The 25,803-nt window shown below is 55.9% G+C and overlaps 6 protein-coding genes across 9 annotated transcripts; all 6 read left to right on the top strand.

The window, feature by feature from the left end:
* The first annotated feature begins 771 nt into the window (after positions 1 to 771).
* LOC142879851 (MKRN2 opposite strand protein-like) lies at positions 772 to 3,106 on the top strand. Its single transcript, XM_076013369.1, has 4 exons — positions 772 to 1,144; positions 1,248 to 1,297; positions 1,386 to 1,554; positions 2,519 to 3,106. The coding sequence occupies exons 1-4, from the start codon at positions 894 to 896 to the stop codon at positions 2,775 to 2,777; spliced, it is 729 nt and encodes a 242-aa protein (XP_075869484.1). The 5' UTR covers positions 772 to 893; the 3' UTR covers positions 2,778 to 3,106.
* Positions 3,107 to 3,629: 523 nt separating this feature from the next.
* Positions 3,630 to 6,346, top strand: tsen2 (TSEN2 tRNA splicing endonuclease subunit). Its single transcript, XM_076013360.1, has 11 exons — positions 3,630 to 3,949; positions 4,054 to 4,120; positions 4,198 to 4,237; positions 4,321 to 4,617; positions 4,690 to 4,867; positions 4,952 to 5,002; positions 5,094 to 5,238; positions 5,321 to 5,357; positions 5,432 to 5,543; positions 5,631 to 5,720; positions 5,836 to 6,346. Exons 1-11 carry the CDS (start codon positions 3,779 to 3,781, stop codon positions 5,893 to 5,895), a joined length of 1,248 nt encoding a protein of 415 aa, XP_075869475.1. The 5' UTR covers positions 3,630 to 3,778; the 3' UTR covers positions 5,896 to 6,346.
* Positions 6,347 to 6,521: 175 nt separating this feature from the next.
* LOC142879842 (RNA-binding protein 39-like) lies at positions 6,522 to 12,753 on the top strand. 2 transcript variants are annotated; one of them, XM_076013354.1, is made up of 15 exons: positions 6,522 to 6,667; positions 7,606 to 7,696; positions 8,907 to 8,956; positions 9,183 to 9,389; positions 9,546 to 9,596; positions 10,086 to 10,203; positions 10,292 to 10,444; positions 10,617 to 10,763; positions 10,890 to 10,955; positions 11,028 to 11,238; positions 11,355 to 11,441; positions 11,530 to 11,653; positions 11,749 to 11,854; positions 12,188 to 12,266; positions 12,350 to 12,753. In XM_076013354.1, the coding sequence occupies exons 2-15, from the start codon at positions 7,646 to 7,648 to the stop codon at positions 12,451 to 12,453; spliced, it is 1,554 nt and encodes a 517-aa protein (XP_075869469.1). In that variant the 5' UTR covers positions 6,522 to 6,667; positions 7,606 to 7,645; the 3' UTR covers positions 12,454 to 12,753. The 2 variants fall into 2 exon arrangements, with proteins under 2 accessions (XP_075869469.1, XP_075869467.1); XM_076013352.1 differs by having other exon boundaries at positions 9,543 to 9,596.
* Positions 12,754 to 13,257: 504 nt separating this feature from the next.
* On the top strand, positions 13,258 to 17,940 carry cnbpb (CCHC-type zinc finger, nucleic acid binding protein b). 2 transcript variants are annotated; one of them, XM_076013378.1, is made up of 5 exons: positions 13,258 to 13,402; positions 14,944 to 15,063; positions 15,240 to 15,305; positions 15,837 to 16,032; positions 17,156 to 17,940. In XM_076013378.1, exons 2-5 carry the CDS (start codon positions 14,964 to 14,966, stop codon positions 17,205 to 17,207), a joined length of 414 nt encoding a protein of 137 aa, XP_075869493.1. In that variant the 5' UTR covers positions 13,258 to 13,402; positions 14,944 to 14,963; the 3' UTR covers positions 17,208 to 17,940. The 2 variants fall into 2 exon arrangements, with proteins under 2 accessions (XP_075869493.1, XP_075869492.1); XM_076013377.1 differs by lacking the exon at positions 13,258 to 13,402 and adding an exon at positions 13,503 to 13,634.
* A 733-nt stretch (positions 17,941 to 18,673) lies between these two features.
* On the top strand, positions 18,674 to 21,492 carry isy1 (ISY1 spliceosome associated protein). Of its 2 annotated transcripts, none has more exons than XM_076013367.1 (11): positions 18,674 to 18,820; positions 19,145 to 19,167; positions 19,258 to 19,309; positions 19,386 to 19,451; positions 19,538 to 19,580; positions 19,753 to 19,865; positions 20,003 to 20,120; positions 20,200 to 20,400; positions 20,453 to 20,580; positions 20,770 to 20,859; positions 21,289 to 21,492. In XM_076013367.1, the coding sequence occupies exons 1-11, from the start codon at positions 18,818 to 18,820 to the stop codon at positions 21,394 to 21,396; spliced, it is 945 nt and encodes a 314-aa protein (XP_075869482.1). In that variant the 5' UTR covers positions 18,674 to 18,817; the 3' UTR covers positions 21,397 to 21,492. The 2 variants fall into 2 exon arrangements, with proteins under 2 accessions (XP_075869482.1, XP_075869483.1); XM_076013368.1 differs by having other exon boundaries at positions 18,677 to 18,820; positions 20,200 to 20,322.
* A 730-nt stretch (positions 21,493 to 22,222) lies between these two features.
* Positions 22,223 to 25,730, top strand: LOC142879847 (haloacid dehalogenase-like hydrolase domain-containing 5). Its single transcript, XM_076013361.1, has 9 exons — positions 22,223 to 22,325; positions 23,039 to 23,233; positions 23,338 to 23,450; positions 23,669 to 23,762; positions 23,858 to 23,891; positions 23,987 to 24,161; positions 24,239 to 24,415; positions 24,609 to 24,786; positions 25,508 to 25,730. Exons 1-9 carry the CDS (start codon positions 22,269 to 22,271, stop codon positions 25,682 to 25,684), a joined length of 1,200 nt encoding a protein of 399 aa, XP_075869476.1. The 5' UTR covers positions 22,223 to 22,268; the 3' UTR covers positions 25,685 to 25,730.
* The last annotated feature ends 73 nt before the right edge of the window (positions 25,731 to 25,803 follow it).

Here is a 25,803-nt window from a genome sequence, read left to right as displayed (position 1 = left end):
GAAGTTGACTTAGAGCCTTTCAAATTCAAAGCTTTTATAAATGAAAAGATTTAATAAGAGAAGACGTGAAGATTTGTTTGCTGTGCCATCAGAACCAGCGTTGGATTTTCACTTTGAATTACTGGGATGATGAGTGCCTCTCAGTGCAGGCGGGGCCTCTCAGTGGAGGCGGGGCCTCTCAGTGCAGGTCCTGCAGCCAGACTCCTCCCACACAGGCAGCAGTGAGTGACTGACGATGGTTTTGAATGGGGTTACTTTGTCCCCCTCTGCTGGCGATTGTTAGTCATCTATTTTTTTTTTAATTTGGACTTTTATTTTGGAGGGGTTCGTGCCGCTCAGGGGCAGTTGTTTGTGTTCTAATTGCGGTGTCGCCTTTTCTGTCTGTGCCAGGAGCTTCATTCCAGTGTCTCTGGAACGTCTTCACTATCACACAGAGGACAGAATAACAACAATAATTATTATTATTATTCTAATCTATCATGTACTGAACCTGCGGCTCAGCCGTCTCTCAGTGGCTGCTTGGTTCCTGCTGTGTGTGTGTGTGTGTGTGTGTGTGTGTGTGTGTGTGTGTGTGTGTGTGTGTGTGTGTGTGTGTGTGTGGAGCCACTGATCCTGGAAAAGGTCCAAAGGTCACCGCTCTCAGCCTGAGTCACGCGGCCGTCTGTCAGACAACACCTGCAACCTGATAGGCTGTCGGCTGGCAGTGAGGTCATGTGACTGGCTGTAACCTGGCAGCCAGGTGTGACTCACACACACACACACATACACACACACACACACACACACACACACACACACAAGAGCACAGGTGAGCACAGAGCAGCGGCAGAAGAAGAAGAAGCAGAAGAAGAAGAAGAAGAAGAAGAAGAAGAGTGCAGTGAGAGGAGCAGCGGATGAGTGGTGGGGGGAGCCAGGAGGTGGGGGGAGGAGCCGAGCCGTCGATGGAGCCCAGCATCATCAGGCTGAGCCACTGCCAGCGGGACCTCTTCTGCTTCTCCGTGCCCGACCTCTGTCCCAGCTGTGGCCAGCGGCTGAGTGGCAGCAGCCTGCAGGGGGCGCCAGTGAGCCTCCCCTCGCCCTTCAGCAACGGACACAAGACCTCCTGCTGCCTGCTGGTGGCGCCGGCACACGACAACCTGCACAGGTGGGCAGGCGCACGCAGGCCCACACACACACACACACACACACACACGCAGCTGACACCAGTGTGTGTGTGTGTGTGTGTGTGTGTCCTGCTGCTGTTTCAGGGACTTTGATGGGACGTCAGATCTTCACACCGGCATCTCCAACACCAAGGGTAGGAAACAGGGGTCAAAGGTCAATTTGCTCCACGCTGAGGGGGCGTGGCTTCACACAGGTGTGTGTGTGTGTGTGTGTGTATGTAGGAGTTGTGTACAACTACACCCGTGAGGGCGTGCGACGGGACGCCAGCGGGTGGCAGCACTGCGTCAGCGTGCCGCTGGTCCAGCCTCAGATGTTCCACCTGCTGGCCCAGTGGGACCAGTACCTGGAGCGCTGGTCCCAGGCCCCCCTGTGGGACCCTGCCTGGCAAGAGTAGGCCTCACACACACACACACACACACACACACACACACACACACACACACACACACACACACACACACACCCCAGCTGATAAATTAAAAAATTTATCTGAAATAATTTCCCAGATGAAGAAAACAAAACCTTGAGAGCGGACAAGAGGAAACATCTGTGTCTGCTTTCCTCTGATTGGTTCCTGCATGTCCAACCACCATCACATCAGTAGACTCTCCTCCTCCTCCTCTTTTTCTTCTCCTCCTTCTCCTCCTCCTGCTCCTCCTCTTCTTCTTCTCTTCCTTCTCCTCCTCCTGCTCCTCCTCCTCCTTCTTCTTCTTCTCCTTCTCCTCCTCATCCTCCTCCTCCTGCTCCACCTCCTCCTCTTCGTCTTCTCCTCCTTCTTCTCCTCCTCCTCCTCTTTTTCTTCTCCTCCTTCTCCTCCTCCTGCTCCTCCTCTTCTTCTTCTCCTCCTCCTGCTCCTCCTCCTTCTTCTTCTTCTTCTCCTTCTCCTCCTCCTCCTGCTCCACCTCCTCCTCTTCGTCTTCTCCTCCTTCTTCTCCTCCTGCTCCTCCTCCTCCTCTTCTTCTTCTCCTCCTTCTCCTCCTCCTCCTTCTTCTTCTCCTTCTCCTCCTCATCCTCCTCCTCCTGCTCCACCTCCTCCTCTTCGTCTTCTCCTCCTTCTTCTCTTTTTCTTCTCCTCCTTCTCCTCCTCCTGCTCCTCCTCTTCTTCTTCTCCTCCTTCTCCTCCTCCTGCTCCTCCTCCTTCTTCTTCTCCTTCTCCTCCTCATCCTCCTCCTCCTGCTCCACCTCCTCCTCTTCGTCTTCTCCTCCTTCTTCTCCTCCTGCTCCTCCTCCTCCTCTTCTTCTTCTCCTCCTTCTCCTCCTCCTCCTTCTTCTTCTTCTTCTTCTCCTTCTCCTCCTCTTCCTCTTCCTCCTCCTCCTCCACCTCCTCCCCCCCCTCCTTCCTGGGTCTGCCCAGGTTTCACCAGGACGACCACAACTGCTTCACATTCTGCTTGAAGTTCATCAACGGCGTGCTGACGGCGGAGGGGCGGAGCTCCCTGAGCAAGGAGGCCTTCACGCAGAGCTTCATCCTGCCGAGGATGAGGAGGGTGTCCAAATACACCACCCTGTACCAGCACATCCAGAGACACCAGCACTACGTGGTGGACAGACAGGAGCCCGGCTCAGGGGAACCAGGAGAGGAACCAGGAGAGGAACCAGGAGAGGAACCCTAACTCAATGTGTTGTGTTGGTTCAGGGACAGCTTGGATGAGGACTGCATCTGCTGGGATGCCAGGATGTTTTGATGAGAGCTCCTGTGTTTCCTCCTTGGTCAGATCTTCATGTGTTGCTTTGTACAGTTGATGAAGATCAACATCTTCCTCACTGTGGCTGCGAGGAGCAGAACTCAACTGCTGAACCAGCAGGTTGAACTTTTCTCATTTCTGCACACACTGAAGTAGAGGCTTTCCCTGGCAGGTCCACCTGTCTGTCTGTCTGCCTGCCTGTCTATCCATCTGTCTGCCTGCCTGTCTATCCACCTGTCTGCCTGCCTGTCTGTCCATCTGTCCGTCTATCCACCTGTCTGTCTGTCTGTCTGTCTATCCATCTGTCTGTCTGTCTGTCTATCTGCCTGCCTGTCCGTCTGTCTGTCTGCCTGCCTGCCTGCCTGCCTGCCTGCCTGCCCGTCTGTCTGTCTGTCTGCCTGTCCGTCCGTCTGTCTGTCTGTCTGCCTGTCTGTCTGTCTATCCATCCGTCTGCCTGTCTGTCGGTCTGTCTGTCTGTCTGTAACTGCTCTATGACCAACTTTTGGGTCACAACCGACCAGTTGAGAAACACTGGCATATCAAAAAAAAAACAATGCTTCAAATAATATCAAATAAAATGTGAGTGAAAAACCTGAAAAACATCTTTGTTTGTCACAATCAAAAGTCAAATAAGAAGCAGTGACGTCATCAACACAGTAAGATCGATGATGATGATGATGATGATGATGATGATGACGGTTTCTGCCGGTCCAAATACTCGACTGGAAACCGGAACCCTTGCGAAGCCGTCCATGGTTCCGGCCGAACACACAATGCGGTGACACAACAGCGTCCGACAGCAAAAGAGGTCCGGGGAGCGCGCAGCCCAGCCGCCCAGCCAGAGTCGGAGCCGCGCCTCCAATAGCCTCGAAGCTAGGCGGCGGCTCGCGCAGTCGAACCGAGCCACATCCGGTCCGACCCGCAGCAACATGCAGGCGGAGTTCCGGCCCCCCCACAGACGCTGCCGGGTCTTCGAGCAGCACGAGGCCCCGCTGCCGCTGAGCTGCAGCCCGGGGGAGAGCCGCCACTTCCGGGCGCATCTCATCAACCAGCAGGTGGTGCTGTTCCACCCGGAGCAGGTCCGGAGGGTCCACGGCCAAGTGAGTTCGCGTCGACCCGGCCCACTCCACTCTTCCGGAAGCTTCGATGATGGCCCGCAGACTAAACCGGAAGTGCTGTGCTGCTCCTGCTCGTCTCGTTGCAGGGCTACTTCGGGAAAGGCGTGCTGTCCCGGGCCAGGCCGGACCACTGCTTCGCCGACCGATGGCAGCGTGAGTTGAAATCCCAAGTTTATGACGTCACCACGTCGCCAAGCGCAAGTCAGCTGACCTCGATGTTTGTGTCACAGAGCACCAAGGTGTTTCACTTCCTGTCGTCAGTGCGGCCAGGTGAGAGACTCCGCCCCCTTCTCTGCTGTTCTCACTTCCCGTGTGTCCAACCCTCGCGCTCTCTTCCTGTCATCGTCCTGCAGGTACGAGGACCTGCTGCGGTGGGCGGGAGCAGCTCTGGCTGCTCAGGGATTGGACGAGCAGACCGTCAATCAGACCCTGGCGGACCTGCGGCAGCCGGTGGAGATGGAGGAGGTGAGGAGAGAGATGGGAGCCAGGGAGGAGCCAGGAGGAGAGCCAGGACCCAAGGAGGGTCTGGAGGAGCAGGAGGAGCAGCAGCAGGAGGAGGAGCAGCAGCAGGAGCAGCAGCAGCAGGAGGAGCAGCAGCAGGAGGAGCAGCAGCAGGAGGAGGAGGAGCCTCAGGCCAAGAGGAGCTGCAGGTACTGTGAAGGTTCAGAGGTTTCACCTCTTCCTCAGTCTTCATCATGTGACCCTCAGACCCCCTCCCACAGGTCTGAACAGGACTGGGACCCCTGCTGGGACCAGGACCGGGACTCTGAGCCGGGTCCCGAACCCTCAGTCCCTGGTCCTGGCTTTGTGCTGGTGGTCTCCCAGACGGAGGGGGGCGTGGCCGAGGTCCGGCGGACCCCACTGGCCATCACCGAGTACCTGCAGCTCAGCCTGGAGGAGGTACCTCAGCTGGGGGAGGGGGCGTGGCCTGCTGACCTGTCTGTCACCCGTCTGTCACCTGTCTGTCTGTCTGTCCGTCCGCAGGCCTTCTTCCTGGTCTACAGTCTGGGCTGTCTGTCCGTGTACCTGCACCAGGTAGCACTCACTTCCAACACACTTCCTGTCTGACCGTCCACTTCCCGTCTGACTTCCTGTCTGACTGGCGTGCTGCCCTCTGATTGGTCAGGAGCCCCTGCCGGTGGTCCGGCTCTGGAAAACCTTCCGCGCCCTGCGGCCGGACTTCGTCAGCTCCTTTGCAGCCTACCAGCACTTCCGCACCAAGGGCTGGGTCCCCAAGGGAGGGGGCGGGGCCAAGTACGGCGTGGACTTCAGTAAGACATGCCCACCCACCGGCCAGCCGTGACCCTGGCGGTGTGGAGGTCATGTGACCAGTGTGTGTCTGTGTCTTCTCAGTGTTGTACCGGAAGGGACCGCCGTTCTACCACGGCAGGTAACGCACGCTCACCCGCACGGCAGCCACAGGCTCCGCCCACCACCCTGACCTCTGACCCCTCGCCCCCGCAGCTACTCGGTGGTGGTGCAGCGAGTGGACAGTGCCTTCAGGGGCACCGGGCTGCGTGCATTCTCCTGGCGCTCGCTGGCGGCGCTCAGCAGGATCACAGCCAACGTGTCCAAGGTAACCGGCCGAGCCGTCGGCAAGCTCCGCCCACTCCCCACAGCTCCTCACTCTGCTGCACGCCCCCCTCCTCTCCCTCCCTGGCAGGAGCTGATGCTGTGTTACGTCATCCACCCAGCCGACCTATCACACGCTGAGCTGGACTCACCTGAGTGCCTGAGCAGGCTGCAAGTCCAGGTGTGTGTGTGTGTGTGTGTGTGTGTGTGTGTGTGTGTGTGTGTGTGTGTGTGTGTGTGTGTGTGTGTGTGTGTGTGTGTGTGTCTGAAGTGAGCTGCTTGTCTTCCCGCCACAGGAAGTCATCGTCAGCAGGTGGGTTTCCTCCAAGGAGCGAGCCGAGCAGGAGGACATGTGACCAGCCAACAGGTGGCGCCAGGAACCTTCATGCTGCTGCTGCTGCTGCTGATGATGATGATGATGATGATGATGACTTTGTTGGTTCGTTGGTCAGTAGTTAGTTCAGTAGTTCAGGCCCTCACCAGCAGAGGGCTCCTCCTCCTGGTTGGAGTGACCACGTGTTGGTCAGAGCTCACACAGGTCTGTGTTGGTGGACTGAACTCTTCTTAGTGTTGGAGCTGCTGTCAACACACCCAGAGCCCCTGGTGTTCCTGCAGGCATCACCTGACAGTTTGTATCAACAGTGTGTTGTCATCACACACTGTGTGCTGTGTTTATTGTGAATAAAACCATTGTGTTGAGTCTGGAGGAGTTGTGTAGCCACAGTGCACTGTGCCTGACTTCTTCACGTCGTGTCCAAATAAAAACTCATCCTGACAGTGGTGACGTCATGGAACTGTGAACGATGACTCGTCTCAATCGTCGCTTGTTTTTTTTTATATATATATATATTTATTTATTACAAATGCATCTCTGCTTGCTACCGTCTGCAAGCGGGCGGGCTGTCGTGTTCCCAGCTCCGGCCGCAAGGTGGCGGCGTCTCCTGGCCGGGCCGCTGGAGCTACCGCGAGAGCGAAGAAATGTGAATTCGCGCCCATTTGGTCTCGCGACAGCACCGAGAGCAGCCCTACATGCGCCATTGAAGCCGCGAAGCAGCCGAGAGCAGCGATCGACGAGCCCGCTTAACTGGCCACAGTGACGGTCGTCGGCCCGGAGCCGCAGGTATCCAGGTAACGGTGACCTCTGCCCTCTGCCGACCGCCACCGGGTCCGGTTCCCACCGGCCAGAGAGCCGGCGAAGCAGCGGGGGCACCACCGCCACCTAGCCACCTAGCCACTTAGCCGTCCCGGCTAGCGCTAGCCGCTTAGCAGCTCGCGGAGGAGCCGAGGGGACGCTCGCATGAAAACAAACCCAGTGGGTGACATCACCGGTGCGACGCGCTGTAAACACCGCGCCCGGTCACCCGTTGTGGTTCGTCGGTGCTGAGCTAGCACGCTAATGTAGCCCGCCGGGAGCTAAGCTCGATGCTAAGCCGATTCGCCGCTCTCTCCGTGCGTGCGCCAAATGATTTTGTTGTGCCACTTCCTGTTCTGGGAGCTCTGATTTCCTGTCGAACGGACCGCAGGTTAAGAGACGGTGCCGTTACCAGCGTGTCCGTGAGACGCACCGGTGTCGCAACCCGTGCATTACTACTGAAATACAAACCTATGCAATACATTTTAAAACTCTTTGTATTACCATGTCATGTTGTTGCCGCTCACACGTGCACTTCACGTGGCTTTCCCACCGTTTTTGATGTTTGTCTGCTGTTAGCATTTATGACGTCAGCGTATTTTATTGTCTATTGTGAAGCTCGTGGCGGCTGAATTCCCCCCCATAGGGCGAACTAAAGCATTTATCCACCTGTCGATTTATAGTACAGGGTAATAACATAGAAGCCAAGTCAACTGACCGACGGTCAGTTTCAGATTCACACTGAGTTCAACTCGTGTGAGGACTGAAAGTGATTCAAAGTTTGCAGCTGAAGGTTTTTTTTTTTTTGCAAAGTGATTCTTATTTTAAAAATCTAGACAGACCTCAAACTTTCCGCACTTGTTGGCCTTTCTGAGCTGCGCACATCAGTCAGTGACGTCATGACTCACACGCTTTTCCGGCCCTTGTGTTGAAGGTTTGTTGGTGTGCTGAGCAGCGGCGACGGTGGCGGCAGCATGGCGGACGAGCTGGACATCGAGGCGATGCTGGAGGCTCCGTACAGGAAGGTGAGGCCGTCTGTCTGTCCTCACTGCGCTCCACACTCAGCCAGACTCTGCAGCTCCGCCCACCTCCACCAATCAGCAGACACACCTTCCCTATTCGCGCGAAATCCATCCACCATTCATTTGGAGTTGGGCCGGTGACCCCCAGTTGACTCCCGGTTGTCCTCCTCTGTGTGAGGGTGTAAAATGTGAAAACGAGCCCAGAAAGTCCAGATGGATCAACTGCTGTATGTTTACACGAGCTGTCTGAATACACACACGCACACACACACACACACACACACATGTAGATATTGCAACCTCTGACTCTCTGCAGCAGGCAGGAGTCGCTCGTCCACCAAGGAAACAGTGTCGGTTATATTCTCTCAGTCTTACCCACACCCACCACCAGGGGGCTCCGGCCCGCCTCCACTGGTGCAGCTGTTGTTTGAAAGACAGCTGCGAGAGCAGAGCTCCATCTGGACTTGTCGCCAGTTAGCAGTTAGCGTTAGCGGCGAGGCTAGCAGCTGGTTGCAGAGTCTGGCTGATGCTGCTGCTGATGCTGCTGCTGATGGACTTCCTCCAGACTGTGGTGAATAAATTGCCCATCTATCTCTCTTTGTAGACTTGCCTAACGATTTCTCACCTCTGCTCCCCTGAATGCCAGTGTGATCTGTCACAAACGTGAAGGTAGTAAAAAAAAAAATAATAAGAAAAAAAAAAGTCCCCATCATGCATTGCTGTACTGTGGTCCCCATGGTAACATGACACTGTGAACTGGACATCCAGAGCGCCCCCACCTGAGGACGGTGTGGAAGGAGCGGAGGATCATGGGAAGGAAGCGTCGCGCTCTGGACGACTGGGCTAGCTTCAACGTTAGCTTTTAGCTTAGCAACCTCAGCCAGCCAGCCAATCAGAGCATAGCACTCGAGTCAAGGCCCGCCCACTGCTGCCACTCAGTGTCAGTCCCAGAGGGTCAAAGGCTGCACCTGCTGAGTCATGTGACAGGAAGGGGGTGTGTCCAGGTGGAGGCCTCTCAGAGTGTGTGTGTGTGTGTCTCCCAGATGAACACACACACACACACACTCTGGCCCCTCCCACCTCCCTGCAGCCTGGACTGACTGACAGAACGCTGACCAGACTGACTCCTCCCCCTTCACGACTCATCCAATCCTCTTGATACCTGCTGCTCCTCCCCTGACCTCCTGCTGATGCTCTTCTCTGTCGACCGCAGGAGGACGTGAAGAACCCCAGTCCTGATGGACCCCCGGAGCCCGTCAAGAGGTGTGTCTCTCTCACTGGCCCCGCCCACTCCAGGAAGTCACATCTTCACCATCGTCAGCGCCGTTTTGTCCTCATCTCGTCCTTCCACGCTGCCTTTCTCCTGACTGCTAGCACGCTAGCTAGCTAACGTTTGTCAGCCTGAGCTAACGTTTTAGCCCGGTGACAGTTAGGGCTGACCCTAACCCTGCCGCCGCCGGACTCTGATTGGCTGCCTCATCCCCGACAGGAAGAAGCGCAGCCGCAGTCACGACAGGAAGCAGCGCAGCCGCAGTCGCAGCCGGGACAGGAAGCAGCGCAGCCGCAGCCGCGACAGGAAGAAGAGCCGCAGCAGGGAGCGCAAGCGCAGCCACAGCCGGGAGAGACGGCCAAGTCGCAGCAGGGAGAGCCGCGGCAGCAGGGACAGAGGGGGGCGCTACAGAGACCACCACAAGAGGTGAGCCACGCCTCTGCACTTCCTGTCCACACAGGAAGAAGGCCCAGGCTGCCCTCACATCCTGGTGGTTTTCACAATAAGAGCTGGATTATGAGCTGTGACTGACCGAGGTCCGTCTGTCCGTCCGTCTGTCTGTTTCCTGCCTGTGTCCAGTAGGCGGCGCTCAAAGAGTAAAAGCCCGGTGAGGAAGGAGAAGAGTCCAATCAGGTGAGAGAAGCAGGCTGAACATCAGTGGCCCTGTGAGGACTGACTCACTGACTGTTGGACTCACTGACTGTTTGACTGACTGTCTGACTGGTTGGCTGACTGACTGACTGTCTGACCCACTGACTGACTGACTCACTCACTCACTCACTGGCTGACTGTCTGTCTGACTCACTGACTGACTGTCTGTCTGACTCACTGGCTGGCTGACTCACTGACTGACTGACTCACTCACTCACTCACTGGCTGACTCACTGACTCACTGACTGTCTGTCTGACTGACTGTCTGACTGACTGTCTGACTCACTGACTGACTCACTGACTGTCTGACTGACTGTCTGACTCACTGACTGACTGTCTGTCTGACTGTCTGTCTGACTGACTGGCTGACTCACTGACTCACTGTCTGGCTGACTCACTGACTGACTCACTGACTGACTCACTGACTGACTCACTGACTGACTCACTGACTGACTGTCTGTCTGTCTCCAGGCTGCCAGTGGACAACCTGACTCCAGAGGAGCGTGATGCTCGCACCGTGTTCTGCATGCAGCTGGCCGCCAGGATTCGACCTCGTGACCTGGAGGACTTCTTCTCGGCCGTGGGGAAGGTGACCTCTGACCCCTGGGCCCCTCGCTTCCTGCTGCTGTGGCCCGGGCCCTGGACTCAGGCCTGTGTGTGTGTGTGTGTGGGTGCAGGTGCGGGACGTGAGGATGATCTCGGACCGGAACTCGCGGCGCTCCAAAGGCATCGCCTACATCGAGTTTGTGGAGGCGGCGTCGGTGCCGCTGGCCATCGGGCTGACGGGGCAAAGGCTGCTGGGAGTTCCCATCATAGTGCAGGCCTCGCAGGTACCTGGCAGGCACACACACACACAGACACACACGCACACACACACACACACACACACACACACACACACACACACACACAGACAGACAGTCCCTGGATGTGCTGACCTGTGTGCGCGTGTGCGTGCGCGTGCGCGTGCGTGTGTGTGTGTGTGTGTGTGTGTGTGTGCAGGCTGAGAAGAACCGGGCAGCAGCAGCAGCAGCAGCAGCCAATAGCCTGCAGAAGGCCTCGTATGGACCAATGAGGTTGTACGTTGGCTCACTGCACTTCAACATCACCGAGGACATGCTGAGAGGAATCTTTGGACCGTTTGGACGGGTCAGAAACACACACACACACACACACACACACACACACACACACACTCACACACACTCACACACGCACTCACACGTGGTGGGGGCGTGGCCAGCTGACGGCCACTTCCTGTCTGTCTTCCTGCAGATCGACAACATCCAGCTGATGATGGACAGCGAGACGGGCCGGTCCAAGGGATACGGCTTCATCACGGTGAGCCACCGGTCAGGGGCTGTCCCTGCGTGCGGTGACCTTTGACCCCTGAAGTCTGTGTGTGTGTGTCAGTTCTCAGACGCTGAGTGTGCCAAGAAGGCCCTCGAGCAGCTCAATGGCTTCGAGTTGGCCGGTCGCCCCATGAAGGTGGGTCACGTGACCGAGCGGGGCGACGCCCCCATGGGGATGGGGTCCTGCCTGCTGGACGGCGACGAGCTGGACCGCGGCGGCGTGGACCTCGGCGCCGCTGGACGGCTGCAGCTGATGGCCCAGCTGGCCGAGGGTGAGAGAGAGAGCCACGCCCACCTGTGACCCCGCCCATCTCACACCGCCCACACCTCACCTGACCTGTGTGTGTGTGTGTGTGTGTGTGTGTGTGTGTGTGTGTGTGTGTGTCAGGCACAGGCCTCCAGATCCCTCCAGCAGCTCAGCAGGCTCTCCAGATGGGCGGAGCCATCGCCATCGGCGCCATGGCCGCCGTGTCAGGTGGGTCCTGGTGCTACTCCACTTCCTGTCTCACTTCCTGTCCGACATCCTGTTTGACTTCCTGTCCGACTGTGTGTGTGTGTTCCAGCCGCCATGAACCCCACCCTCTCCCTCCCCCCAACCCCGATGACCCCGATGACCCCGATGACCCTGCCCTCCCAGCCGCTGGCCACCCACTGCTTCCAGCTGTCCAACATGTTCAGTCCCAGCAGGTGAGTCCCCACACACACACACACACACACACACACACACACACACCCAGTGAGCTGGTGTGTGAGGTCATGTGACGGCACTGTGCTGTGTCCAGTGAGGCGCCCCCTGGCTGGGAGCAGGACATCCTGCACGACGTCATCGAGGAGTGCAACAAACACGGAGGAGTCGTCCACATCTACGTGGACCAGAACTCTGCTGAGGTGCCCGTCTGTCTGTCCACCTGTCTGTCCGTCTGTCTGTCTGTCTGTCCGTCTTTCTTTCTGTCCTCCTGTCTGTCTGTCTGTCTGTCCACCTGTCTGTCTTTCTTTCTGTCCTCCTGTCTGTCCACCTGACTGTCTGTCTGTCTGTCCTCCTGTCCGTCCGTCCGTCTGTCCTCCTGTCTGTCTGTCCACCTGTCTGTCTGTCCATCCATCTGTCTGTCCACCTGACTGTCTGTCTGACTGTCTGTCCATCTACCTGTCTGTCTTTCTTTCTGTCTGTCTGCCCGTCTGTCTGTCCTCTGTGATCAGCTGATTGTGACTTCCTGTTTGCAGGGCAATGTTTACGTCAAGTGTCCCTCCATCCCCGCCGCCATGGCGGCCGTCAACGCCCTGCACGGACGCTTCTTTGCAGGTGAGTGCTTCTGGTCAGGTGAGCTCAGCGGGCAGCCAATCAGAGAGCGGCTCTGACCCCACCCTCCCCTCTGTGTCTTTCAGGGAAGATGATCAAGGCGTCGTACGTCCCGCTGCCCACCTACCACAACCTGTTCCCAGACGCAGCCACCGCCACCCAGCTGCTGGCTCCGCCCCCTCGCCGATGACTCATCACTGCCCTGTGATTGGACACTGGACTTAACAGCCCCGCCTCCTTTTCTAGCCTCCTTTCTTTCTCTCTCTCTCTATCTCTCTCTGTTCACTTCCATTTTGTCTGTTTGCTTCCGTGGTCATGGCCTCTGCCCTGGCCCTACCCACTTCTGTGCAGTCCAGTGATTGAGCTCTGTGAGCTGTGAGGAAGAAGCTGATTGGTTGAAGAAGCTGATTGGTTGCTATTTAACTATTTTGTAACCAGGAGTTTGATTTTTTTTGTAAAGCTTCAATTAAATTTCATTTGAAGTCCCGAAGAGTCGCTGTGGTTCCTCCGTCAGCAGGAAGTGACCAATCAGTGGCCCCGCCTCCTGTCCCATCATCAGACCGTGGTCCCGCCCCCTTCACTCAGCCTGCAGCTCATTGGCTGCCACTCTTTCACACTATGTCTCCTTCAAAGGACACCAGAACTTTTCAAGGTTTTCGGTGGCGTCAGCAGCTCATTGGCTCGTGGAGGTGGACGACAGGCTCCGCCCCCGCAGGAGCAGGAGTCACTGCAGGCCTCCCAGTCAGGGCTCTCAGGAGGAAACCAGCTGTCAGTTCCACTCTGTGAGGGGGGCGGGGCCAACTGCACTTCCTGTCCACAACCACCAACCAGAAGAACCAGAAGTTTTACTGACGTCTATGTGTATCTACACATATATATATGTATGTGTGTGTGTGTGTGTATATTGGTCTGTTGTGGGACTTTAGTGTGACGTCATCGCGGGCGGAGCTTCACGGAAGAGCCCGTTTACTGACGGACTCAGCGCCTCGCTGCTGGTGCCGGGTGCACATGATGCGTTCAGGAGCAACAGCGCGGCTCGGACACACTTGAATGTTTCGCAGATCCCAGCAGAGCTCGTGCGTCAGTCCAGAGGGAGTGAGAGTGGGGTTGGGGGCGACTTCCGGTGTCAAAGCCGACGGGTAACCAGCAAACCGAAGCAGCAGCATCACCCTTCGAACCGAGCCGAGTTTTTTGTTTGTTTGTTTGTTTGTGTCGCTGAATTTCCGACGGGCAGTGAAAGCCTCTGTGTATGAGCGTGTGACTGCGTGCCTGTTTGTGTGTGTATGTGCGTGCGCGCGCGTGAGGAGCCGTGTGCAGACCGCGTGTGGTGCAGCGGAGGAGACAAAACAAACAGGGGTTTCGGGCTCTGAGGTGAGTTCCGACTTTCGGCCCATTAACCCGCTGCTCCGGCACTGGCAGGGGGCTCGGCGGAACCGGACATCAGAACCGTGGCGGAACGGCCGCCGGCAAAACCGCCGTTCATGCTAACAGGCTAGCGGGCTAGCTGGGAGCCTGTCAGCGCGGGGCTCGCGGCCTGCAGTCAGTCGAGTCGAGCCGAGGCGGGAAGCTGCGGGGGTCAACCCGGGGTTCGGGGGTAGTCAGGCGCCGGCGGGGGGAGTGTGGAGGACGAGGAGGTGGGGTCAGTGGGGAGGGGTCGGAGGGCCGCCCTCACAGCTGACGTTTGATTGGCTGGGAGGCGAGCGGACTTCCTGGTTATTCAGCAGGTACTTGAATTCCGCACGGAGGCCGCGGGACACCCTGGTACCGTCCAGTTGGTCCGGAACCAATGACGTCACCGACACATTTAACCAGGGCCCGGGAGAGAGGAGCTCGGAAGGTGGTGACCAGCAGGGGGCGCCACTGAGGCTTCTCAGCGCGCGCGCGTGTGTGTGTGACGGACTATGGTGTCTGACTTCCTGCTGTGGCCCCGCCCACATTCTTCGCTGTCCGTCACACCGAGGCTGTGTCTCAATTCAGGTTCTGCATCCTTGAAGGCTGCATTTGAAAGGAAGTTGTAGTCAATAGTCAATAGCCAATAGTCAGAAGGACGCTCCAAATGCACCCTACTGTTAGCACCAAGGCTACACCGCTACTATCCTTCACCTCCTCCTGTATCCCAGGATGCTTTGCCTGCTGCTGCAAAGCATCCTGGGATCCTGGGAAGTCGGCTGAAATTAGCGCCATCTACTGGCAAAGACACCACGTATAAATTGAAGTATTGAAGTTTCACATCAAATATTCAATTTTTAATGCAGGGTTTTTACTGATTTGAACATCCAACGCCATCGTTAGCTGGCGAACCAATGGTTAGCTTGATGCTATGAAAACGTCACTTCCGGGGTTGGCCAGCAGGAGGGAACGGCGGTGACGCAACCAGGAAATACGTCGAAGGCTAGACAGTCCCCTGTGGTTACCGGGGAGGCGGGCGAGGTTTGGGTCGGTCCTTCTGGGCCGGGTCCTTGGAAGGACGCTTCCTTCAGACGGAGGATGCTTCCTTCCAAGGATGCAGAGCCTGAATTGAGACACAGCCACTGGCTTCCTGCTGTGGCCCTGCCCACATTCTACTGCTGCTCACACTGATGGGCCAGGAAGAGACTGCGGTGCAATGCATTGTGGGCCTGCTGCTGGACTCTGACACCCCCGTGTGTGTGTGTGTGTGTGTGTGTGTGTGTGTGTGCAGCCGTCGTGGTCATCGTGGTGATGAGCAGTGGCGAGTGTTTCGGCTGTGGCCGCAGTGGCCACTGGGCCAGGGACTGTCCCAGCCGGGGCCGGGGCCGGGGGGGGCGGATCCGAGGCAAGGGTGAGTGCACACACACACACACACACACACACACACACACACAACCAGAGTCACTGGTTTCACGTATGACCTGTTTCTTTATTGATGAACTGAGGCTGCAGTTACTGGCTTCAGCCAGCAGGTGGTGTCAGTGGTGGTCCTGATGGTCATGTGATCCATCACCAAATCTCTTCCAGATCTGTTCTGTTACCGCTGTGGAGAACCGGGTCACCTGGCCAGGGACTGTCAGAGAGCTGAGGAAGGTGAGAGGTCACACACACACACACACACACACACACACACACACACTGGTTCCTGCTCCAGTGCTGTTTGGGGCCATCAGTGTGACATCACACTGACGCTGCGGGGACTCGACAGACTCCCACTGGGACTGAGGTCCAGTTCAGCCACCATGTTCACAAGGTGGAGGCTTGGAGGCTGGAAGGGGAGGATAGAGCACCCCCACAGACACACACACACACACACACTGTAGAAGCCACTGTGACCCAGCAGTCAAGCAGTTGGTCCTCCCCTGGTCTGGACGGTCCAGGGGACGTTGTAGGTGATACTGGGTTTGGTCTGGAGTGGTTCTAGGTGGTTATGGGTGGTTCTCCATCCATCTGCTGCTGCTTCGGCCCCACTGTTACATTTTAGAACCCATTGTGACCCAGTAGTCCTACAGTTGGCCCACTCCTGGTCTAACCTGCGCAGGCTGGACTGGTTGCTCACGGTTGTTGATGATGATGATGATGATGAAGTAGTAGTGACACTGCAGGATGTCTCCATCCCTGCAGCCTGTTACAACTGTGGGAAGGGCGGCCACATCTCCAGAGACTGCAAGGACCCCCGGAAGGAGCGCGAGCCGCTGTGCTACAACTGTGGCGAGTGTGGTCACATGGCCCGCGACTGCAACACCCACGAGCAGAAGTGCTACTCCTGCGGCCGCTTCGGACATATCCAGAAATGCTGCGAGAAGGTCAAATGCTACAGGTGAGACCTGAGTGAGGCAGACTCCGCTAGTTAGCTTTTAGCTTATAGGCTGAAAGTGACACGTTAGCCGTGCAACACACACCCTGTCGCGACAACATCTACCTGAAGGCTGAGGTCACCGTAAATTCAATCTGGCCACTAGGGGGAGTTTCAATACATGTTCCCAGTCGTCCACCTGACAGCTAACGGCTAGCAGGAAGCTTCTGGAGAAACTAGAAGCTGGAGGGGAAACATCAGCAGCACTGAGGTCATCACGGCTACAGGTGCAGCTAAAGGTGCGCTAGCTGGTGAGTGGAGCTGCGTGTTAGCAGGTAGCATCCAGCAGTGAGCTGCAGTGAGGTTCATCACAACCATATGAAGCCCACAGAGAAGCTTCTTCACGTCTCACTGCAGCAGTGAACGAGTTCTCTTTCAAACCTCAGCTTTATTGACACGCAAACTGCAGCGCAACAAGCACATTGAATTAAAAACCACCATGATGGTCGAAACTTCCCCGATTAATGAAGTCCATGCGGCGCTCCTTCTGAACGACAGCATCCATCACTCGATCCTAGAGGTTCTGCTCCCGTCCTCCAGTGCCAGTGGAGACAGTACAGTGGTCCTGCTTCAGTCTGGAGTCTCCTCAGTGCTGATGCAGTAGCAGCTGGAACAGTTAGCACTAGCTGGAGCCCAGTCGTAAGAACCACCAGCGCCCCCTACCATGAGGCAGTAGAACTGCGCGCCTCACGCGGGGGCTCTGGGCTGCAGGTTGACAATCGCTCAGCACCAGAAACCAGTGACACACAAACAGTTGGTGGCAAAACACTGCACATCGGATATTTAGTAGCATTTAGTAGCGACGTATAGAGAGACAGAAATACAGTCTGACTGCAGGGGGCGCCGTTGATCTGTTGAGAGGCCCAGCAGGCTGCTGCCTCACCGCACGACTCTTCAGCTCCTCTCAGTGTCTTAAGAGTCCACAAATCACTGCGTAGTTCTAACCATACCCTGACCACGCCTCACTGGCATCCAGTCAACTGGAGCCACGTGCTAAGCTAACAGCAACTGTAGCGCCAGTGTCACCAGTCCAACCAGTGAGTCTGGTGCAGCCGGTTGTGTAACTCTGTGTGTGTGTGTGCTGCAGGTGCGGTGAGATCGGCCACGTGGCGGTGTACTGCACCAGTCAGCAGAGCTAGAGGAGGTCACCTGACCCGACAGGCCCATCCCCCCTCCACCCGCTCATATCTTCTCGTCTATATTTCTTTTGCTTCTTTCCATTCCCAGGTGGTCCTGCTCCTCTGATTGGTCCGGAGGCCTGGCAGCCGACGGGCAGCCAATCGGAGCAGCTGGACGGTGGGGTGAGGGAGGGGAGAGGGGGGCCGTGGATTCTCTAAACTTGCCTTTTGCGTTTTTAAAGACAGGTTGTGTATTTTTAGTTTGGTGTTTATGTCAGGATGTGCAGAAGTTAATTTAAGTATCTTTTCTCTCCGGCTGATTGGCTGAGGGACAGGAACCAAAAGGAGGCCAAGCCCCGCCCCTTTGCATGTTTTTTTTGGGGGCGGGGGCGTAGCAGAGTCGTGGACGTTCCTTTTTATTCCACGCATTTGATTCAGAAGCAGTTTGTCCAAAAGACCCGTCTCGAGCAGACAGCCAATCAGCTCTCAGGAGGCGGGGCCTCACAGCCGGCCAATCAGAGCAGGTCGCAGCAGACCAACTGACTCGGATGGAAACTTAAACGACAAAAAAATCAACAAAAAAACATCTTTGAGAGAAGAAAAAGAGAGTTTTACATTGAGAAAGAGGAGGAAGTTTTCACAAAGGAAAATCCAAATATTATTTTTGTACAATGTATCACTTAGAGCGACTGTAAAGATGTGGTTTTGATGTACTGTAAGTTTAAACTGACAATAAATCCTGGAGGAGGAGGAGGCGGAGCTGAGACACCTGTCTGGTCCTTTTATTGCCTGCCGTCCAACTGTTAGCCCGGTGTTTGAAGCCTGGCTTCTGGCCCTCCAGCTGAGGCTCTGAGGTTGGAGATGATCAGCTGAACCAGAGGGTTGAGGTGCTGACCCAGGCCTGAGGGTGGCGCCCTCTCTCTCCGACCTCTGCCTGCCCCCTGCAGGACCTCCTGAGGGGTTTGCAGTGAGTGGTGTCCAAATCCCACCACAGCCCACAGACAGAGGAGGAGGAGCACCCACTGTGACATCACTGTGACATCACTCCTTCCGCTGGACCGTCGACCAATCACACCGCAGCTAAACAGATTGCTGCACACTGTTACTCCTTTAATTGATTCTGTGTGCAGTTCCACCGCTCTACCACTAGGTGTGTGAGAGTTGCTATCAGCACGAGAACAAGTTGATGAATTCCACATTTTCCACACATCTGTTTTTAAGCACGGTTGATCACTGAGCCCCTGAGCGCCCCCTGGTGCTGCAACACCACATGAGGCAGAAAGTCTTTATTGTTTTGTCACTCAGTCACGCTTGAAATAATGCAATAAATATACATACAGACATTTATGACATGAACACAAACCACATCGAAAATGTTTGATTCTTCTGGGAATCGAACCGTTGACCGCTGCTGCAGTTCATACTCCAGCCCGCTAGGCGGCAAAGCCTCGAGAGAGGCCGCCACGAACAACAAGAAGGAAACGAGGGAAGAAGAGGAAGCGCCACAACTACTTCCGGGTCTTGTCGGCTCGCGCTGCTCGTTTGTTGTGGCTAGAGTTTGGAGTTTGGAGTTTGTGGCGGAGTCACCGTGAGCGGCAGCGGCAGCGGCAGCGGCAGCGGCAGCAGCAGAGATGGTGAGACCGGAAGCGGAGCGCGACCGGCGGCTTACACCCACGGCGAGCTAGCGGCAAGCGTTAGCATGCTAGACATTAGCCCGCTGGCCAGACTGGCGGCTAAAGCTGCTAGCGGCCACAGACAGACAGACAGACAGAAGTCGAGCTCAGCAGCGAGACTCTTGATCACGTGACACAGATGTAGCTGATTTAAAGCTCTTGGAGGAAATACATTTCTGCTGCCACAGAATAGTAGTGACGTCACACTGGCGGCCATTGATTGGTGCAAACTGAGACGCAAAACAAACAAATGAATTCAACAACATTTGTTCTCTTTTCCAACAGGCGAGAAACGCTGAGAAGGCCATGTGAGTAGAGCGTGTGTGTGTGTGTGTGTGTGTGTGCGTGCGTGCGTGTGCGTGTGTGTGTGTCTTGAACTCGTTTTGTGTGTGTCTCAGGACGGCCCTGGCCCGGTTCCGACAGGCCCAGCTGGAGGAGGGAAAGGTCAAGGTAAGCCCCGCCCCCCTGGTTCCCATGATGCTCTCTGTCTGTCTGTCTGTCTGACTGTCTGTCTGTCTGTCGTCAGGAACGCCGCCCCTTCCTGGCGTCTGAGTGCAGTGAGCTTCCGAAGGCGGAGAAGTGGCGTCGCCAGGTGAGTGCTGCTGCTCTGTGATTGGCCGGTTGGCTCCAGGTGCATGGTGGGTAAACAGCTGAGCGGCTCTCTGCTTGTGCTTCCAGATCATCAGCGAGGTCTCCAAGAAGGTGGCTCAGATCCAGAACGGTCAGTTCTTCACCTCTCATCTTGACCTCTGGTGACCTCCGGGTCCTCAGTCAGCTGATGAGGCGGCGGTGGTGGGGGGAGGGGTCGGGGCGTGGCCGTGCCCAGGCTGTCAGCTCAGCGTCTCGGTTCGTCTGTCGTTGCCTCGGCTGACCTTTGACCTTTGACCTCGCAGCCGGCCTGGGCGAGTTCAGGATCCGGGACCTGAACGATGAGATCAACAAGCTGCTGCGGGAGAAACGCCACTGGGAGGTCCGGATCAGAGAGCTGGGGGGGCCCGACTACGCTGTGAGTCGCCTGACCGGCACCACCTGCTGGCCAACACTGCACACACACCCACTGACTGGCTCTGTGTGTGTGTGTGTGTGTGTGTGTGTGTGTGTGTGTGTGTGTGTGTGTGTGTGTGTGTGTGTGTGTGTGTGCAGCGGTTCGGGCCCAGGATGCTGGACCACGAGGGCCGCGAGGTTCCTGGGAATCGAGGCTATAAATACTTCGGAGCGGCCCGGGACCTCCCGGGGGTCCGCGAGCTCTTCGAGAAGGAGCGTGAGTAGCTCCTCCTCCGCCGTCATGACCTCACTTCCTGTTTCCTGTCACACGGCCGCTGACCGCTGTTTCCCCCCAGCGGCCCCGGCCCTGAGGAGGACCAGGGGGGAGCTGATGAAGGACGTGGACGCAGAGTACTACGGCTACAGGGACGAGGACGACGGCGTGCTGCTCCCCCTAGAGGCGCAGTACGAGAAGCAAGGTGCTGCTGCTGCTGCTGCTGCTGCTGCTGTGGAGGCTGCCAGGTGTACTCAGTGTGTGTGTGTGTGTGTGTGTGTGTGTGTGTGTGTGTGTGTGTGTGTGTGTGTGTGTGTGTGTGTGTGTGTGTGCAGCGCTGCAGGAGGCGGTGCAGAAGTGGAGGGCGGAGAAGGAGGCGCGGCTGTCTGGAGACAAAGCGCAGGAGGAGGTGCAGCAGCAGGAGGAGGAGGAGCAGAGTATCTACTCCGCCCACCAGGAGGAGGTGAGCAGCACAGCCAGCCTCCTGATTGGCCGAGCAGGCAGTTGGAAGAGTGATGTGGGCGGGGCTTAGATTAGGCGGTAAGCCACTTTATTGGCTAATGGTTAATTGTGTGTGTGTGTGTGTGTGTGTGTGTGTGTGTGTGTGTGTGTGTGTGTGTGTGTGTGTGTGTGTGTGTGTGTGTGTGTGCAGGATGATGAGGAGGAGGAACAGGAGGAGCAGGAGGGAGAACAGGGAGCAGTGACCTTCATGGCACACGTACCTGTTCCCTCACAGAAGGAGGTAAGACTGACTGTCTGGCTGTCTGGCTGGCTGTCTGACTGACTGACTGACTGTCTCACTGGCTGGCTGGCTGGCTGGCTGGCTGGCTGTCTCACTGACTGACTGACTGACTGTCTGTCTGTCTGACTGACTGACTGACTGTCTGTCTGTCTCACTGGCTGTCTGTCTGTATGTCTGGCTGACTGTCTGTCTCACTGACTGACTGACTGACTGACTATCTGTCTCACTGACTGACTGTCTGTCTCACTGACTGTCTCATTGACTGACTGACTGTCTCACTGACTGACTGGCTGTCTCACTGACTGTCTCATTGACTGACTGACTGTCTCACTGACTGACTGGCTGTCTCACTGACTGTCTCACTAGCTGTCTGTCTTACTGACTGACTGGCTGACTGACTGTCTCACTGACTGTCTGTCTGTCTCCCAGGTGGAGGAGGCTCTGGTCCGCAGGAAGAAGATGGAGTTGCTGCAGCGCTACGCCAGTGAGACGCTCCAGGCTCAGAGTCAGACAGCTAAAACCCTGATGGGCCTCTGACCTGCCTGTCTGTCTGTCTGCCTGTCTGTCTTTCTGTCTACAAATACAACATGTGACCTTTTTATACCATTTCTTATTAAAGCCTTTGTCAAACTCGCCTGTCGTCTCTGGGTTTTATTTCCCCTTGATCACCATCATCATCATCACCACCCTCTTCATCACTCTGATACCTGAGTGTCTCCTCATGTGTTTCCAATCTGGCAGCTGATTGGTGGCAGCATCCTGCAGCATGTGATTGGCTAATAACTGAAGGCTGCGGTGGTCATGTGGTCATGTGAGGAGGAGAACAGTGCAGTCAGCCACATTTAATCAGTGTGTGTGTGTGTGTGTGTGTGTGTGTGTGTGTGTGTGTGTGTGTGTGTGTGTGTGTGTGTGTGTGTGTGAGTGAGAGAGAACCAGTCATCTCTCTGTTTAGTCTCCAGGCTGCTTCCTTCTCGCTGGTTCTGGTTCAGAAGTTTCAGCAGAACTTTAAATTGTGAAGATGTGTGGAACCCACAGGGGGCGGAGCCTTGCTCGGTCACATGATGCCTGGATGGAAATCTCTGGGCTGCTCCAGTTTCTACATTTGCTTTAAATCTGTGCCACCTCCTGGTCATCATGTGAACAGGAAGGTGAGATGACCTGTGATGTCAGCAGCATGCTAGCGCTGTGTTAGCGCTGTGTTAGCACTGTGTTGGCAGCGAGTCAGCTGAGGTTGTTTCTCCTCCTCCTCTGACTCCCAGACAAGGTCATCCTTTTCTTCTTCTTCTTCTTCTCCTCTTAAAACACCATGTTCATATCATTTGCCATGGCCCCGCCTCCCCCCTGGTGATGTCACAGTTGTGTGGGATAGAAAATGTGCGGTAGGCAGCAGCTCACAGACAGACGGCGTCATGTGGTGTCGAGGTCTCCTGCAGCAGCCGCTCAGACTGATGTCCACCAGCAAGCAGGTCAGCTCAGCTTGCAGTGTGTTTGTGTGTGTGTGTGTGTGTGGTCCTGAAGCTCCAGGCCAGTTCTGTAGCTCTTCATCTGTTCTGTAAATTCTTCTGATGTTGAGAAGAAAGTTCTGGAGATAAAACTTGGAGGTTTGAGATTTAGTTTATGTTGATGGTCCTGGAAGAGACGAGGTGGTGTGTTTGTGTGTGTAGCTCCGGGCCAGATGTTCTGCTGGCGTCTCCTGCTGTCTGTAACGGAGAACCTGCCGATGTTCTCAACTGAACATGAGAGACGGATTCAAAAGATCTCGTGTCTGAACGGGAATTCATTGTCGCTAATTTGAAACGTGACGCGTCGACGACCTTCTGGGTTCGGCGGTGGGCTTCCTCAAGAGGCTCCGCCCCCTTTTCCAGCTTCAAAGGCAGGGCCAGAGAGACGTATCTGACAGCCAGGATGACTCCGCCTCCCCACTCCTAACTCCGCCCCTTTCACTTTGCTTACCAGCAGCTGCTGCTGCTGTTAGAACTGGAGCTAAGCTGAACTAAACTGCTTGTAGCCACCATTTCCAGCTAGCCAGCAGATAACTGCAGGGAGGCTAATGTGTGGGAGTGTGCCTGTAATAATAGGGAGAGCACGCGCACACACACATGCACGCACGCACACACACACACACACACACACACACACACTGCAGTGAGTCTGCCTCCCTGCCTGTCTCTCCTCCCAGGTGGGCGTCCTGTTTGACGTGGACGGCGTGCTCCTCCGCGGTGGCTCCGTCATCCCGGCGGCCAGACGGGCCTTCCAGAAGCTTCTGGACCAGGAGAAGAAGAGCTTCCGGCTGCCGGTGGTCTTTGTCACCAACGCCGGCAGCTGCCACCGGCAACACAAGGCCCGGCAGCTGTCGCAGCTGCTGGAGGTCCAGGTAGGAGCCTCACAACCCTGCTGCTCCTCCACCCATCGTGACCCTCTGTGACCTCACGTGACCCCCCCAACTCCCACCCCCACCCTCTCTCTCTCTCGGTCCAGATCGCCCCAGAGCAGGTGGTCCTCTCCCACAGCCCTCTGCAGATGTTCAGGAGTCTCCATGACAAGTGTGTGTTGGTGTCAGGCCAGGGTCCAGTCAGACACATCGCCTCCACGTATCCCCGAGCAGAGACTGGCTGAGCATCATGGGAACTGTAGTCTTCAAGGGCTGCCTGCCTGTCTGTCTGCCTGTCTGTCTGCCTGTCTGTCTGTCTGTCTGCCTTTCTGCCTGCCTGTCTGCCTGTCTGTCTGCCTTTCTGTCTGCCTGCCTGCCTGTCTGTCTGCCTGCCTGTCTGCCTGATGGGTTAGAACTCCTTGACCACAGCACCATCAGTTTGGGTTTTCAGAAGGTGGTGGACGTGGAGCAGCTCAGAGAACACCACCCCCTGCTGGACATGGTGGACCACGACAGGAGACCCAGGCTGAGTGTAGGTGGAGCGCTTGTTGTGATGATGATGATGGTGATGATGATGATGACAGAACCTGTCGTTGACCTCAGACTAACTCGTTGTGTGTTCTTCAGTCCTCTGCTCTGCAGCCTCTCCCCAGAATAGAAGGTAACTCACAACTCAACACAGTTATGTTGTTGTTGTTGTTGTTGATGATGTCTCGTGAAATCAACACACTCCAAAAATATGGCTTCTGTGTTTAGCGGTCATCTTGTTTGGGGAGCCAATCAGATGGGAGAGCAACCTGCAGCTGCTGGTGGACGTGCTCCTGACCAATGGGAATCCAGGCCGTGCCTACGACCCTCAGCTGTGGGGTCAACTTCCTGTGCTGGCCTGCAACACGGACCTACTGTGGATGGCGGAGGCGCCGTCTCCACGGTAACTGGCCCGACCGGACCCGGGTCAGCGCGGGTAGTCCCAGGAACAGCAGCTGATCTTCTCTCTCGCGGGTCCAGGTTTGGTCACGGGATGTTCCTGCTGTGTCTGGAGTCCGTCTACAAGAAGCTGACGGGTGGAGATCTGCAGTACCAGGCATTGCTGGGGAAACCGAGCCTGCTCACCTACCAGTACGCAGAGCACCTGCTGAGGCTGCAGAACCACAACCACAAGCTGGACACCATCTACGCTGTGGGGTAAGCACACCTGTTGCTCAACCATTTAGAGCTGGGACCATCAAGTCCCAGAACCATCTTTTCCCAGAACTACCTAGACTGATGGAACCAAACCAGTCCCAGGCCTTGGTGCCCCGTGCTCCTCATGGACCCAGTGCCACGGTCTCCTGCTGACCCGTGACCTACCTGTCTTCTTCTCTTGCTCCTGGTTCAGTGACAACCTCGCCACAGACATCTGTGGCGCCAACCTGTACAACCGATACCTGGCTCAGCAGCAGGCCGCAGTGGGCGGTGCCTCCAAGCTGGTTTCACAGGGGGCGGGGACTCATCTGATGTGGGAGGAGCCAGAGGAGCAGCTCGCATCGACTGCTGCTCAGTGTCGCTCCATACTGGTGAGTCAGGGTTACTGCATTCATCACTCGCTTGGCTCAGAGTTATGGTGAGTGTGGACGCTTGTGTGCCTGTACTACTGCTGCAGATACTACTGCAGATACTGCTGCTGATACTACTGCTGATACTACTGCTGCTGATACTAGTGCTGATACTGCTGCAGATACTACTGCTGCTGATACTACTGCTGCAGATACTACTACTGCTGATACTGCTGCTGATACTAGTGCTGATACTGCTGCAGATACTACTGCTGCTGATACTAGTGCTGATACTACTGCAGATACTGCTGCTGCAGATACTACTGCAGATACTGCTGCAGATACTACTGCTGATACTGCTGCTGATACTACTGCTGATACTAGTGCTGCCGACAGCAGTGCTGTTACCACTGTAGGTACGACCACATGTAGATGATTGGTTGTCAGTTCATCTTGGACTCAAACAAGGTTTTTCACATCATTATTTCTTGCATCTGAATTTGTTTTCTCTTGAAAAATATGAACTTCAATTTTGTTCTTTTCCAGTCGGCTGAACGTGTTTTATTATTTGGCTTTTTTCAAGATGTTTGTGTCTATTTCAGTGGCTCTCACTGATCCACAAATGATATCATTTTCTTCTGTGGCCGACTGACTTTCTTCATTGTATTTGTCCTCAGCTTATATTTGTGACAAAGACATTGATCTTTTCAGCACAGCCCTTCCTCCCTCCCCCTGTCCTCAGGTGTGCACAGGTGTCTACAACCCTGAGCGCCCACTGCCCTGTGACCAGAGCAGTGTGACCACGGAGACACTGGTCCCAGACCCACATCTGGCAGAACCCAGTCACATTGTGGAGGACGTGGAGGCTGCTGTGGACCTGCTGCTGGAGCAGGAGAGCGCCCTCACCTGTGAACCCTGACCTCGGTCCCACCTGTCTTTCTCACTTTTATTAACAGTGTATGTACAAAATAATAATAATTAAAATAATAGTTTTACTGACTTTCTTAGCCTCCATTTAATGACAAAAACAGAGGAAGA

This window comes from Nelusetta ayraudi, unplaced genomic scaffold (assembly GCF_046127955.1).
Source record: "Nelusetta ayraudi isolate G7.1 ecotype Tasmania unplaced genomic scaffold, CSIRO-AGI_Nayr_v1 ptg000146l, whole genome shotgun sequence".
NCBI classification, from domain to species: domain Eukaryota; kingdom Metazoa; phylum Chordata; class Actinopteri; order Tetraodontiformes; family Monacanthidae; genus Nelusetta; species Nelusetta ayraudi.
Note: the sequence above shows the minus strand (reverse complement) of the source record. Positions and strands in the feature narration are given on the sequence as shown.

What these genes read in the sequence shown, in the direction of transcription:
- tsen2 (XM_076013360.1), top strand. Translation starts at nt 3,779, where the DNA reads ATGCAGGCGGAGTTCCGGCCCCCCCACAGACGCTGCCGGGTCTTCGAG. An exon ending in CAAGTACGGCGTGGACTTCA is followed by an intron (nt 5,239 to 5,320) that starts GTAAGACATGCC and finishes GTGTCTTCTCAG; the next exon opens with TGTTGTACCGGAAGGGACCG. An exon ending in CCGCCGTTCTACCACGGCAG is followed by an intron (nt 5,358 to 5,431) that starts GTAACGCACGCT and finishes TCGCCCCCGCAG; the next exon opens with CTACTCGGTGGTGGTGCAGC.
- cnbpb (XM_076013378.1), top strand. Translation starts at nt 14,964, where the DNA reads ATGAGCAGTGGCGAGTGTTTCGGCTGTGGCCGCAGTGGCCACTGGGCC. An exon ending in GGGGCGGATCCGAGGCAAGG is followed by an intron (nt 15,064 to 15,239) that starts GTGAGTGCACAC and finishes AATCTCTTCCAG; the next exon opens with ATCTGTTCTGTTACCGCTGT. An exon ending in GAGAAGGTCAAATGCTACAG is followed by an intron (nt 16,033 to 17,155) that starts GTGAGACCTGAG and finishes TGTGTGCTGCAG; the next exon opens with GTGCGGTGAGATCGGCCACG.
- LOC142879842 (XM_076013352.1), top strand. Translation starts at nt 7,646, where the DNA reads ATGGCGGACGAGCTGGACATCGAGGCGATGCTGGAGGCTCCGTACAGG. An exon ending in GATGGCCCAGCTGGCCGAGG is followed by an intron (nt 11,239 to 11,354) that starts GTGAGAGAGAGA and finishes TGTGTGTGTCAG; the next exon opens with GCACAGGCCTCCAGATCCCT. An exon ending in CGCCATGGCCGCCGTGTCAG is followed by an intron (nt 11,442 to 11,529) that starts GTGGGTCCTGGT and finishes TGTGTGTTCCAG; the next exon opens with CCGCCATGAACCCCACCCTC.
- isy1 (XM_076013367.1), top strand. An exon ending in AGAAACGCTGAGAAGGCCAT is followed by an intron (nt 19,168 to 19,257) that starts GTGAGTAGAGCG and finishes TGTGTGTCTCAG; the next exon opens with GACGGCCCTGGCCCGGTTCC. An exon ending in CGAGCTCTTCGAGAAGGAGC is followed by an intron (nt 20,121 to 20,199) that starts GTGAGTAGCTCC and finishes GTTTCCCCCCAG; the next exon opens with CGGCCCCGGCCCTGAGGAGG.
- LOC142879847 (XM_076013361.1), top strand. Translation starts at nt 22,269, where the DNA reads ATGTGGTGTCGAGGTCTCCTGCAGCAGCCGCTCAGACTGATGTCCACC. An exon ending in GTCAGACACATCGCCTCCAC is followed by an intron (nt 23,451 to 23,668) that starts GTATCCCCGAGC and finishes CAGCACCATCAG; the next exon opens with TTTGGGTTTTCAGAAGGTGG. An exon ending in ACAGGAGACCCAGGCTGAGT is followed by an intron (nt 23,763 to 23,857) that starts GTAGGTGGAGCG and finishes TGTGTTCTTCAG; the next exon opens with TCCTCTGCTCTGCAGCCTCT.
- LOC142879851 (XM_076013369.1), top strand. Translation starts at nt 894, where the DNA reads ATGAGTGGTGGGGGGAGCCAGGAGGTGGGGGGAGGAGCCGAGCCGTCG. An exon ending in GCACACGACAACCTGCACAG is followed by an intron (nt 1,145 to 1,247) that starts GTGGGCAGGCGC and finishes CTGCTGTTTCAG; the next exon opens with GGACTTTGATGGGACGTCAG. An exon ending in CGGCATCTCCAACACCAAGG is followed by an intron (nt 1,298 to 1,385) that starts GTAGGAAACAGG and finishes GTGTGTATGTAG; the next exon opens with GAGTTGTGTACAACTACACC.